The 13,269-nt window shown below is 39.0% G+C and overlaps 1 protein-coding gene across 7 annotated transcripts in view; it reads right to left on the minus strand.

The window, feature by feature from the left end:
* Positions 1–3,449: 3,449 nt before the first annotated feature.
* OTUD7A (OTU deubiquitinase 7A) overlaps positions 3,450–13,269 on the minus strand; it is a 130,787-nt gene continuing 120,967 nt past the window's right edge. For 6 of the 7 annotated variants that reach the window (XM_061999613.1, XM_061999617.1, XM_061999616.1 and 3 more), the window contains 3 exons: positions 7,312–7,426; positions 6,986–7,070; positions 3,450–5,049 (listed from right to left, as the gene is read on the minus strand). In XM_061999613.1, coding sequence (XP_061855597.1) covers positions 3,616–5,049; positions 6,986–7,070; positions 7,312–7,426 — 1,634 coding nt within the window. In that variant the 3' untranslated portion in view covers positions 3,450–3,615. The remainder of the gene's footprint in view (positions 5,050–6,985; positions 7,071–7,311; positions 7,427–13,269) is intronic. The other variant, XM_061999618.1, reaches the window with a different exon arrangement.

The following is a 13,269-nucleotide window of genomic DNA, read 5'->3' on the forward strand; positions in this document are numbered from 1 at the left end:
CTCTGTTCCAAATAGACCTTTGTATCAGAGTTTATGAGCAAAGTAAAAAATTGCATAATAGGTTTAAGCCTTTTTAAATTAGAAAAATTGCACATCCACATATTAAAATAAATCCAGCTTCCTCCAATCTAAATATCTCCTGGTGATTTTTGGATCTATTCTGGGAAGGTGTAGCCTACCCAGAATTTAGTCTGTACTTCTGAAATATGAACAACAGTGGCAATAGTAGAATCACTATCAAGGAGAGAGGAGAAAAAAACACATAAAAATACCTGGGCCTAAGTGGTAACTCTAATGAGCTCTGGAAGGTATAGATAGGACAGATCAGGCACAGAAAAGGACTTGCTGGCTTATGGGCTGCATATGCTTTCAAATATAAGGAAAAAAACCTAACACAACCCAAAAGAGCAGTCAAAGGTTTGCCATTTAGCACAACAGAAAAATACATGTGAAGATTATTTCCTCTCACACCGACACAATTTCTTTCAGTGCTGGTGAATGCAACTCATAAACATTTGGTAATTCTTTATGAAAAAAAAAAAAAGAGATAGAAAATGTCCTCTTTTACCTAGACTCTTCTTCTAATGACACAACCACATCTTCAGGAGGAGGTACCATTTCTGTATATTTGGACTGTTTAATACTAACTGTGGTATCCTCTTTAGACAACTAGCACAAATAGCTCAGAGAAAAAGTAAGAAAAACAAAATCACGGTATTAGTCATCCAGAAAAAAAGGACAACCACTACTAGGAAAATATGGGTAGATTTTAACTGGCAAAGGGCATTATAGGCCAGCAATGAGGAAATAGGCACACTATAAACTGTCGTGTCAGTAATTCATTTAACAGATAGTTTTAAATGAGCAATCCAGTAGTAGTAAATACTAATGGAAATATCTGAGTGACCTGAGGAAGACAGTGAACACTGAAGTTTGGTGTCCTATACAGACAAGCCTATTATTATTCAGAAGACCAATTCATTTTTCAAAGTAATCTAACATAAAGGTAAAATTTGTTAAATAATTTAGAAGCGTAATTTATCTAAATATTGACCAGCTGTAAACTTCTTTTGTAGGTAGTAGATCTTAAAAACACACTATAGTATGGTAAAATGGTAAACAGCAAAAATCTCACGGTAATTGCTTATTTTTTTCATATGTGCCATTACTTTTTTCCTCCCTCAGAAAGGATACAACTGACATAAATACACGGGCTGCTGCAATTTGCTGCTAATACAATATTTCTTAAGCACAACTTTACACCACAGTAATTCTCAGAGTATCGAATGCTACTGCTACTCTAATGCTCTAAGAATTCTTCAATATTCCTTTTTTTTCATTGAGTCTTATCCTGTCAGTTTTCTCAGTCTCAGCAACAAATACAATCAAGTATGACACTTGCCATTTTTTAAATGTGATCTGGCTTGGTTTAGCATAATCTGCAGTCACAGATTTCTTCGGCAATGAGAAGTTACATGTAATCACAACAGTTAACCAGAAAAGGACACTGCTTACCAGTATATGCAACCGAAGACATGGGTTTTAGAGTGTGCTTACCTTAAAGATAGAAGTCACATAGAGTTTTAGTTTCTCATCACACTTAACCAACATTTCCCTTTTATGAATGCAAATTCAGGAACATTCAGAGTCTGCTCAGTATATGGCAAGAAATAAAAAAGTATAGGTCTGGGTTCATGAAACAGCTAACATGACAAAGACTGTGACTTTTTAGTAGTGACTGGTGGACTTATTTTGAAACCGTTCTTTAAACTTCCCATTCAGCAGAAAACCTAAAGAAATGGTCAATTTTAAATATGTGCTCAGTTCCACAAATTTCAGTGGGACATTAGCAGCAACTTCAGTGCTTTTGCTGAAAGCCAGTACACGTCAGTGTAAGTTTGTGTGTCTTGTTTCACAGAGTACTTTAGGATTGGTTTCAAGGCTGACTAGGATTAACTGTATGCAAGTGAAATGGTGCCACCCACGTCAAGAACAAAAACTGGAGTACAGAAAAGAATCAGAAACAAAGACTCTTTGGCAAAAACTCTTTCTTGTGTGGGCCAGAAAAGTACTATTCCACAATGAGTAAGGCAGAACTCATGTTCTGCACCTTTATGTGACACAGTAAGCAGTCTGTAAGGCAGTACTTTACCTATTTGTGGAAAAGGAGCTCTTAACAATAATTTTTTTTAAAGCAGCTAGACAGTAAATGAGCCATTGCTTACAAGTGTAACGGCACTAAAGGTCTATTCTGACTACATTATGTCAGTTGATGGTAGAGGGGTGCAAAACCAGCAAGTATTCAAGAAAACTTCCCAATGTCACACAGCCACTTGAACAGTATTTGCGGTGTCTGTTTTAAAGAAATGTTTCTGTGAGCAAAGTTTTATTTTCCAAAGTATTGCAAATACTTATGAAAATATTTGGATATCAGACTTGCACAAATGTGTGCTGGGAGGTGCCATTCATACTGGGGGTATTTTGTGGTCACCCTGAAACCTCCTGTTAGGTACATAACATACTCTAGAAGAAGACTAAAAAATAGGTGGAGCCAACAGCCTTCAAGAAGGGCTCAGAAGTAGTTATGTTTGCAATACCTACCACAGTACTGTTGAGAAAGGAATAAGCAAATAATGATAAATTCACACAATGACTAAGGGAATTGAATGATGCAATGCTTTTGTTTTGACAAGCAGTTCATTCAGCTCCAAAATGATCCTAAGTTTCCTAGCTGGTCGTCACATTTTTCAAATTCATAACATTTTTTACATTTTAATGTCATTTTAACATTTCTCTCAATTTTAACAGCAAAGAAAATACTACTGATATTCAGATGCCCAAAACTATATTAAGTGAGTGGGTTTTGTTGGTGATGTGAAAGCTTCAAGTCATAATGTATTTTTTATAAAATCTGTTTAAAAATTCAGTATAAATAAAAGTGCCTCAAATCTAATTTTCATGGATATGTAGAAATAAGTGTTAAGAACTTAAACTTAGGAAGAACTACAGCCCTCATGAATTCAGACCTTTTACCTCTATTTTCCCAGAAGCATTTCATTTCAGACTGGAGCATGAACATTAGCAGCAATACAATATGCACTGCCATGTTAAAAATCTGCAATGTGCAAAATCACTACCCTCCTGAAAAAGAAAAAAAAAGGCTATGAAAAATTTAAGCTTTACTGAGGAAAAAAATATTCTTATAATAGCTATAGAATTTCAAATGTCTGCAAGGCAGATGCTACTCTACTATAACACCGCATCTCTGGTGTTAAGACTTTCCCCTGTCATTCTACTACCTGAGTGATGTCAGTGTAAATTCAGGCACCATTAGTAAATTTTTGACCAAACATATACACAGCACTGACAAAGGAGTAAATAACCCTTCAGCTTACCAGTATACGTAAAAAAGACACCGACAAAATGGAAAATTATATTTCTTTTATGATAAATTAACTCTATTTTTTCCTCGTTGCCCCGGAAAAGCGAAAAGCTAGACACTAATTACTCATCAATCCTTTATTCTGTTTTTCAGGATTCCTTTTACTGCAATTCAACACTGTTTACTTTGTAAGTAAGAAAAAATGGTAAAACTAAGTAGTCGTGGAAGAATCCTCAATGCCTGTGTCCTCTGCTTTCTCTCTCCCTGCGCTTTAACTCTTCTTTGTAACAGTACGAACAGTAATTTTCAGTCTCAGGACGACCATAAAAGGAACAGTTCTCCTTCTTACAGCGGTTCTGCTGGATGGAGTATATTGGGCAAACTGTGCTTCTGCCTTGATTTTTATCATTGTTCAACCAGGTCTGAGAGGTGTCCTCATCAGCGTATTCTAAGCAGTCTCTAATGTCGCCAGTGTTGAATCCATTGGTGTACGTCTGAGACTTGTGTTCGGTCGGCAGGGTGTAGCTCAGCGACTCCACTGTGTTCACTGTGCGGATACCGGATATCCGTGCTGGGCTATAGCTCTGAGAAGACAGTGATCTGTTTTGTTGGGGATAGGTGGCACAGGTTTTTAAGGTGCCAACCACTGGCTTGTAGGTATCATCTTGGAAGCTCGAGGGCTTGGAGCTGACATCATGCAAATGGATGACACTTTGCCGTTGGACAGGTGGTGTATGGCTATAGTGGGCAGACACTGGAATGGGTCCGCTTTTCTTAGCACCATTACTAGGTGAAGAAAACGACCCGGGAGTGGGGCTAGTGCGATCTTTAAACTTTAAAACCAGTTGAGTTGTATGGCTTTGAGGCAAGACGGGTGATGCCCTATCCTGAGGAGATGTTTCTAGTTTTTCCTTTGAATATGCTTCTGGCTCTAGTTTCTTACTAGATGACCCATTCAGTGCAGCCTTTTTTTCAGCATCCTTTCTTTTCTGTTCCTGTTCTGCATTGAAACGTTCCTGTGCACTGGTCAGGTAATAGCCTATCATCTCCTCGTGGAACTGATGCCTATGACTGGTCAAAAGAAGGCCAGCAAAAATAAACTTGCGTTCACCCTGCATGGCAGCTCTCAAAATATTTAGGCTGAGTTTCACATCCGTGCTGTACTTCCATGGGTCAGACTGCTTGTCAGAGAAGGATTTAGTGTTCATCTTTTCAATGGGTGAGTTGCTAGCTCTGTCAGTTGGAGATGGAGTGGTCTTTTCAGATGGAGAAGTACTTGCAGACTGTCCAGATTCCTCTTTACTCCCTTTTCGAGACTTAGACTTCTTCTCTTTGACTTTCTCTACTGCATCACCATTTTTTCCGTTCCCTGAATTGGCTCTGCTCATTTTGCCGTGCACCAGGCCTCCGAGACCACCCATATTCTTTTTGAGTTTAATTCCCAGGGTTTTACTGAGGCTTCCTATTTTATTGGCAACAGAATCCGTCCTGGTTTTGTCTTTATCTTTCCTCTGTTTGTCCTTTTCTTTTTCTTTACTGTTTTTGCCATTATTGCCGTTGGAATTACTACAGATGGAATCTCTGTCCGAGTCCATTGAGTCAGCCAGAGACTGAACGTCTTCTCCGGCTGAAGCTGTAGGGGATTCTGGTTGAGCCAAAGGGGCCTGCTATGGAAAAAGTAATTATGATTAGATACAGCAAAATCAATTTCATACAGGGACTTGGTGCAAAAAAAAAAAAAAAGCCTTCCAATCCAATGTTGAGTTTGACATTGATTTTAAATGTACTTTTAAATTTATGCACTGACATTTTAGACTGGTTTATTCAACAAATAAAACATATTTGGCTATGTTGACTATGTGTCTTGCTTGTTTCTACAGTAGCTTTTGGCTCATTTCAAGCACAGTTGTAGAACAGAGGTCAGTCATTCAGAGTTCTGTGAAAATCAGTGTCTGAATAATAGAGAGATGTGGGTTAGTGCTCCTGCTGAGGGGAAGGCTGGAGCACAACCTCCCTGCGTGTGCTGACCAGCTGAGTGGCTGTCAGCACACAGAGATGGCCCATTCAGTAGGAAGCATCTACCATGCATGCTGCCTTTCGGCAAAGGGGAAGACTGAAAGCACAGAAAGAAACTGATAATATTGTCATGGAAAAAAAATGAGGTTCTGCTGACAGCTGTGAGGGGGATGCAGCACACAAACCTGTGTTTAGCAATATTTCAACATTCATCATGTTCAAAACTCAGCTTATTTAATTTGATTTCTTCATTGTTCAGGTCTCTGGTGTAAGAAATCAAAGGTACTATGAACTAGAGCCTGAAATATTAAACATTAAACTTCAGCAAGTAGACTGAGAACAACGAGATGTATTCACTCCTATTGGAAATATAATGCAGATAAAACTGGTGTTAAAAGTCTAAATGCCAATTTATATTTTAGGTAAGGTACTGCATTTCTTGAAAATGCAGGAATGGGCATCCTAGGATACTTTAAAATGTATCTCTCCATTTATTCCTGCAAAACTTAGTCTGGCTTTCAAGTACTATGAAGCTGAAATCTGCTAGAGGCAAATATGAAACATTCAACTAATCATAATGATTCAGAAAGAGCGAGAAAAAAGGCAAAAAGCTCTGGAGGTATATGTATTTCCAATATATACATGCACACCTCCTTCTTGTTCCTCTCTCTCTGGAATCCCTGAGCATCTCAGCACTCATGGAGGAGGAGGGTTGTTATTCCCACTTGGCTAAGGATGAAATGAGTGCTAAAGTGCTCATGTGACAGGCGTGAGGCAATTCTGGTCCCACAAGTTTCAGGGTCATAGCTTACAACTACAGGACTATTTTGCTTCTCCTTTTTCTGATGTGGTAGCTACCACTGCAGAAATTGTAGGAAAATAAATTCTCCCCCACTCCTTGCACCTTGTTAAATGCTTTTCCCTTTTGTACTATTTTCCTCCTTTCAAATTCCATCTGTGTAGGCTGTCTAAATCACCTCCATCCTCTCCTAGCAACCTTTTGCCTCCCGACTAACCTCACAAAGTATTCAATGTAATTTGCAGAGAAATTTGCAGCTGACCAGGTGCCAGCTGGGCATGGTTCTAAAATAGCTTCCTGAAAGAATCAGGCTCAAGTTCAGCAGCAGTCTGTGGCCTTTTTTCAGCCTCTCTAAACTGGGACCTGTCCAGGGGTGCAATGTATTCTCAGAAGGAGAAAGAACTTGGGATTGGTGACCTAACAGTGTCATTAGGAGAGCAAGGCAAAGTTCTGAGAAAACAATGGTGAGAAAAAGTCTATTTTAAGGGTTTTTTTTAAATTTGCACACTAATGAAATAAGTTACAGAAAGATTAAGCTAGAAAACACGTTTCAGAACAGAGTGTGAGTTGCAAACACAAGCAACAATGTTGTTAAAATGAGTAACTAGAAAAATATATAAGCGTGATTGCAATGACAACAAGCCATGGTGACTTGTCTCTGCTGCTAAGGGACTGAGGTGTTTCCAGGCAGATGGCCAGTTCAGGCAGCTGACCCTACACCCTACAAAACATCCTGTTGTGCTTTGTATCTCTCATTTTGTTTAGACCAAAGGGGAAGATTACCTTACCCGTGTCTCAGATGGTATGCGTATCCATGTTACATTCATATAGCTGTGTAGAAGATTAAGCTTTGCCTCAAGAGACAGAATCAAACTAAGGATGAAAAAAGAGAAGGGAACAGTCAAAAAGCCTGAAAGAAAAAGCAGTACTTCTTAACAAGGAAAGCTGTAACAGCAGTGTGAATCATGACCGTCAGCTGGCGACCCATCTATGTCTTCTCCCATGTAACCAGAGAAGGTGAACAAAGCTCTCTGTTAGCAGCTCTTCCGATACTTCAATCAGTATGGCTCAAGACATTTTACTACTTAACACTAAAGTTACAGAAAGGGCTTACCTGGCCAGTCTGGTGTTATCATTGTCATCTTTTCCCCACTCCCAGTCTTTCCCAGGATCGACTGCAAAGTGCAAAGGCAGTAACTTGTGTTCAGAGTCAGTCAGGGGGATCACCGCTGAGTAGAGAACAAGAGTTGAGGTGAGTGGAATGGAAATGATGAAGGAAAAAAACCACAGTAATCTGTGAAAAGCAGCATATCTGGTTGAAGGAGGGGGTCAGAATTTGAGTGTGCTGTGGAATTATCTCACCCAGAGCACTAAAAATGATTTATACCAGGCTCCATTTCCCTATTTTGATGTTTGTGCAATAGGAGAGGTTAATATAGTGATTGCTGCTGGAGTGAAAGATGGAAGAGGGGAGACCTCTGGGAGAACAACATTGCCATTCTGTAATGCACATGAACCATTTCCTGGAGACAGAGCCATTAGAATAGCAAAAAGCAATAAAAAGTTGAAATATTCCTGCTTGTCTCCCACACAGATGCACACACCTGTTATTTTATCTTTTCTGATCAGTATTTTATTTGTTTTCCATTATCAAAAAACCCAAAAATATATTGATGAAAGCATTAAGAAACAAAGCAAAATGCAGTTACAGCAATTTTGGACTCAAACTGTGAATCAACATAATCGAGGAACATATATCAACACACATATAGGTTAAGAGGTCAGTTTGAAGCCTGTCTGGAGCACAGTGAAAAGACCTTTACTGCTATTATATCCCAGTATTACTTTAGCTGTTTTGGCTCTTCCATCCTTTCCCCTCTCTGCTAGGGCTCTGCCTTTTGACACAGATCTTAATGACTGCTTTATACTCAGCATGCAGGGACTGCTCTCTGATTTTTTCAGAGTGCCTGTCATTCATCATCAGCAAGAAACCAAGAGAGAAACACTGTCAGCTTTAATTAAAACCAGCAATTTGCTTCCATTTCATTAGGGAAAAAAAGTAAAAGCTGTTGAGGGACTAAGTGGGACCCTCAGCACGGTGCAGGTCACTGCTGCTCCTCTGACAACCAATCAAGGAATTTAATTTTCTATACTAGAACCCTGAAGGACTTTGCATAGGTATTCATTCCAGCAAAGCCAAGGGGCAAAGAAACCTGGAGAACTCAACCAAATGGAATGGCACTGAATTATTGGAAACGGGTTCCACTTATTGATTTTATGCTGTTTATAGTATTTTTTCAATTCAGAAAACATACAATGCCAGGACACAGTCAGGACAATAGTATTTTTGGTTAAACATTGTTCCTTACCTAGCAGAATGCAGGAAATTTAATCTGCATTTTAGATTAACACTGTGAAATCAGTATTTGGTTCAGGCAGTTTTACAATTGCAGAAAGCCTGTAAATGCACATACATTATTTTTTTCGACATCTTTGCAGACTGGAAAGAAAAAGGACAAATCTCTTAATAAATTTCATGGAAACGCTGCCCCCTCCTGCTTCTAGCGAGTAATGCCTGAACTATTTCCCCCATATTAACCACAAGCAGTATTGAACATCTGGAGCTGGATCAACTTTAGTGGCAGATACTGCTGTAAGATGGACGCACAGAAGTCTATGCTGTAAGATAACTTATCTCCCTAAAGAAACTCTGTGTAAGTAGCAGCGAGTCTAACTCTACAGTTCCAAATACACTGTGAAGCAAGTGCCTGAAGCACATGAACATCAGAAACGAACCACAGAGCTGACAGCTAACTGAATACACTTCTTAACACTCACTGGAGTAATATGAAGGCTTATCCTGCTGCATTCAATAAAACTATAGCAACAAAAGGCCTGGAATAACTGAGAACTCAATTATAACTGATCCCGTTTCCCAAGGAAAACACATATTCTGCCAATTAGCCGAATCCCTAGCAGGCACTGATTGGATTTACAACTGGCCTTAAGATGAAATATACCAACCACTTAAAGGAAGAAGATGACTTTGAAAAGAGCAGCATTACAAGTTTGCAAGACAACACTGATAATGTCTGACCTTACAGGTACAGTCTGGTAGAGGACTGGGCATGTGATCCTCAGGCAGCAAATGTTGGAAAGCTGGGACCAGAGAACTGTCAGAGAGTTGAGTCAGTCTCTTGGGGATATGAACCTCAAAAAGTTCATTGGAGTTTCTTTTCTAAGGACAGCTTGAAACTAACTAGTTTTGGCATAGTTCAAGAAATAATAATTCTTATAAACAAATTTTAAAGGAATCCTTTTTAAAGCTGGCTGTTTCTACTGATACTTAAAATGCACCTCTTAAAAAAAAGTTCAGTGACAGTCAATTTTATTAAAACCTTAATATCTAAGTACAAAACAATGCTCAGAGCTGGTTGTCTATAGCATGTAACTGATGTACACATTACGACATGCACTGCCTCCATCTTCACACAGAAATTTTTAACTATTCTTTTTCAAACTCTGAGTTGAATGGAAACTGTGTAGTCATTCTTAGGGATAGCTTGAGGTTTGTATGAAACAAAAAGTATCTGATAAAGTTAGAGACTTCTAAAATTCTGCTTTCTCTGTAAGAGGTTTCCTCTCTCTCAGGGAGTTCTGTTTGATAGCTGAAGTTTCTTGTAGAATTTCCTTATGTTCCTGGCAAAAAAAAAATGTTTTAATGTTAAGGCTGCAAGCAAACACAAGAGATTATAGGATCTTCTTGATGCCCAGACACACCGGGAGTTTGCAACTTTGGTGTGGTAGTTTGGTTACATTTGTTTTTGGATGCTGAAGCCACACTATTCAAAGCATACAGCAGCTCTTTTGTCCCTGTCAGTTATAAGACACACAGTGTCATGCCAATCCTCAGCTGGGTGTATTGCTTTCTGTGCTGTGAAGTCAATGTTTCCTAGCACTCACCTTCGTGCCTCAAGCATCATTATTTATCTTCTGTAAAAAACAACATTTTAACTATTTCTGAAAATACTAGTAAAATACTGACACAGATACTGACATACTGGTGTTAAAAACCACTGTCACACATCTCACACTTGTGATTGCAAACTGATTGTGGGCAGTCATTTCTTTGCTGGCTGACACACCATGAGAGTGTGGGAAACTCTAAGTTCAATGAAGCAGTCTTAGAGACAGTTGAGAGCTGGTCTTTATTCTCCATAAACAAAGATGAAAAACACCTGCATAATATAGCCCTTATGAAAACAATGAGGCTTTTAATCAGGCATTGTGGATTTCAAAACAAGAGGGCATTCGATGACCAGCAGAATGGCAGTAATGTGCTGGTAAAAAGAAGACGTGTCAAACTGCATTTTAAATCCTCTCCAGATAAGAGGATGTTAGTTTCTTTATAAACATTTATAAACATTTATAAGGCTCAAAATGATTGTGAGGTGGATTGAGAGCTGGCTGAATGTCAGAACCCAGAGGGTGGTGATCAATGGCACGGAATTGAGTTGGAGGCCTGTGGCCAGTGGAGATCCACAGGGATCGGTTCTGGGGCCAGTCTTGTTCAACATCTTCATCAACGACCTGGATGAGGGGATAGAGTGTACCCTCAGCAAGTTCCCTGATGACACCAAACTGGGAGGACTGGCTGATTCCCCAAAAGGCTGTGCTGCCGTTCAGTGGGATCTCGACCAGCTTGAGAATTGGGCAGAAAGGAACCTCATGAGGAAGTTGTGGTGTTTCCTCCTCTGGAGGTTTTCAAAACCCACTTGGACATACTCCTGTGTGACCTAATTGAGAGGAACCTGCTTTAGCAGGGGTTTAGACTAAATCTCTAGAGATCCCTTCCAACACCTACCATTCTGTGTGATTCTGTGTGATATGATAAATGACTATAGGCCAAAGCAGAACTTCAAGCATGCAACATCAGTGTTTATTTGGCCACAGATATTTCACAAATATAGGACACAGTCTCCTCCATGAGAGTTTTTCAGCAGTCTATACATGTATTCATGTACACACAGTAGTGAAGATAACTTCAAATGCTGCTCCTGACAGATGGTTAAATGGTTAGAGTATAAATACTACAAGTTACAAACAGCCTGGCTGTCAAAGATGCTCCTTTTAACAAGCTGTAGCTCTAAGCCCTCATCTACATTCTCATAGTTCAAAACCTGGCCATGTAGTGTGGCACCTGTGCCATTGTTTTCTGACTCTTAACAGTTGTGGCTCTCCCATCCTCTGTGCCAAAGCTGCCAATGTCTCTATGCTGACAAGTACAATCCCCAGGCATTATTAGAGCATCCTTGTGCCAATCTATTTCCTGTCACAGCATATGAAGAACAATAGCAATGCTATGTTAGCTCTTAGACTGCTGCAGTCTCTAACAGCAATCACCTTGGCAGTTGAAAGCTAAAGCATCCCCTTCATCCCAGACTTAATGCCAACTACTCTCTGCTGCTCCACAGAACTGAAGCCTATCAAGGCCGTGAAGTAAAACATGTAAAATTGGATCATTGAAAAAATACACTATTTTGATTCAATAACCTTTGTAATTAACCTTGATTAACTTTTACATGAACAAAGCCAATATTTAACATTACCGATGCTGTGCTGTTAGCTTTTTCTCTCCCAGCTCCTTTCCTGTGCAACTGCAGGTGTAGGAAAAAGCTATAGAGAGACAGATTCTAACCACAAGAATTATATTTAATGTTATTGCTAGCACTTGTGATTGAAATCAAATACATGACCTTGTTATCAAACCGAAGATCTTGCAGTGTGTAATGAACAGCAATATATGGCTTGTAATACTAGAAATATTTCAGTAGGTGGCACATGGTGTATCAGCGAATTCTTAAACACAGACAGAGGTAGGGTCGGATGAATAGTAGTTTCCTTCACTATCTTTTCTTGATCTTGTCACTTAGACGATGTCAAAACAGCAAAAGGCAAAAGGTTTGGTGGGTGGCAGTTACCCTATCTGTAAAGTTAGTGCAGAGAAAGGTCTATGTATTCAATCAAATTATTTATGCACATAGGTCTTGTAAGACAAGTAATAATGAATTGTTACATTAAGGTAGATAGATGTGCCTGAAATAAATGAGGTTAGTGTCAGTCTACTGATATTCTGATCTCAACTGTTAGAAAAGAAGAAATGGAGTCTACCTACTCCAGAAACTGTATTGTTAAAAAGGTGAAGATCAAAGACATGGAGGTATGTTCTAAAATAAGACAACTCTACAATCTGTAACACAGATATATATGGGGGAGCTGTTAACTTAATAGGATGCTGACACTACAGTCCTGGATGCTGCATATCATCAGCAATCATCAACACTGAAACAGTATCCTTAAAAAGGCTCTCCAAAACTATGTCTTCATTTATCTCACCTTATTGCATTAAAATGGCATGAATTTCCTTTGCAGACTTTCATTTTTCACAAGGTGTTTCACATCATGTGTACTGCTTTGGAAATGGTTCCTATGTGAAAAGCATTTTCCTAAGAGGTGCTCTTCTACAGACTGAGGGCTCTAAGGCAGCTGCGATGTTCCAATATATAATGCAAGGGCCACACCTATTGCCAGGCACCTACCTACAAATCCTTTAAATAGCTGAAGGATTAATAGTTGGACTGGATTAATTTTCCCACTGTTGACATCTGCATCAACCTTTTTCTCCATTTCTGTCTTAAGATTCAGTCTCTTCTGCAGTAACAAAGTTTGTCAGTACTCAGTGTGACACTTCCTATCTCACACAACCTGATGTAAAAAACTCTCTGCTCCTTCCAAGACAGATGACTTAACTAGATGTCAAATTCTTATATGGAGATGTCTACAACACAATTTGGGTTTTTTTGAGAATTTCTTTCCTTCTTTACACTGTTTTAATGAACATCTTTCTCTCTATTTTACATGGAGAATGTTTAATACATCCAAAATCAGATTAAATGCACGTAGGGTTAGGGAATTAAATGAAGGATATTTAGTTGCTTCTAATCTACTGTCCTATGAAAGAAGATTAAATGAAATTAACTCATGAGATCTCAACAACCAACACATTCCATGT

This window comes from Colius striatus, chromosome 7 (assembly GCF_028858725.1).
Source record: "Colius striatus isolate bColStr4 chromosome 7, bColStr4.1.hap1, whole genome shotgun sequence".
NCBI lineage: Eukaryota > Metazoa > Chordata > Aves > Coliiformes > Coliidae > Colius > Colius striatus.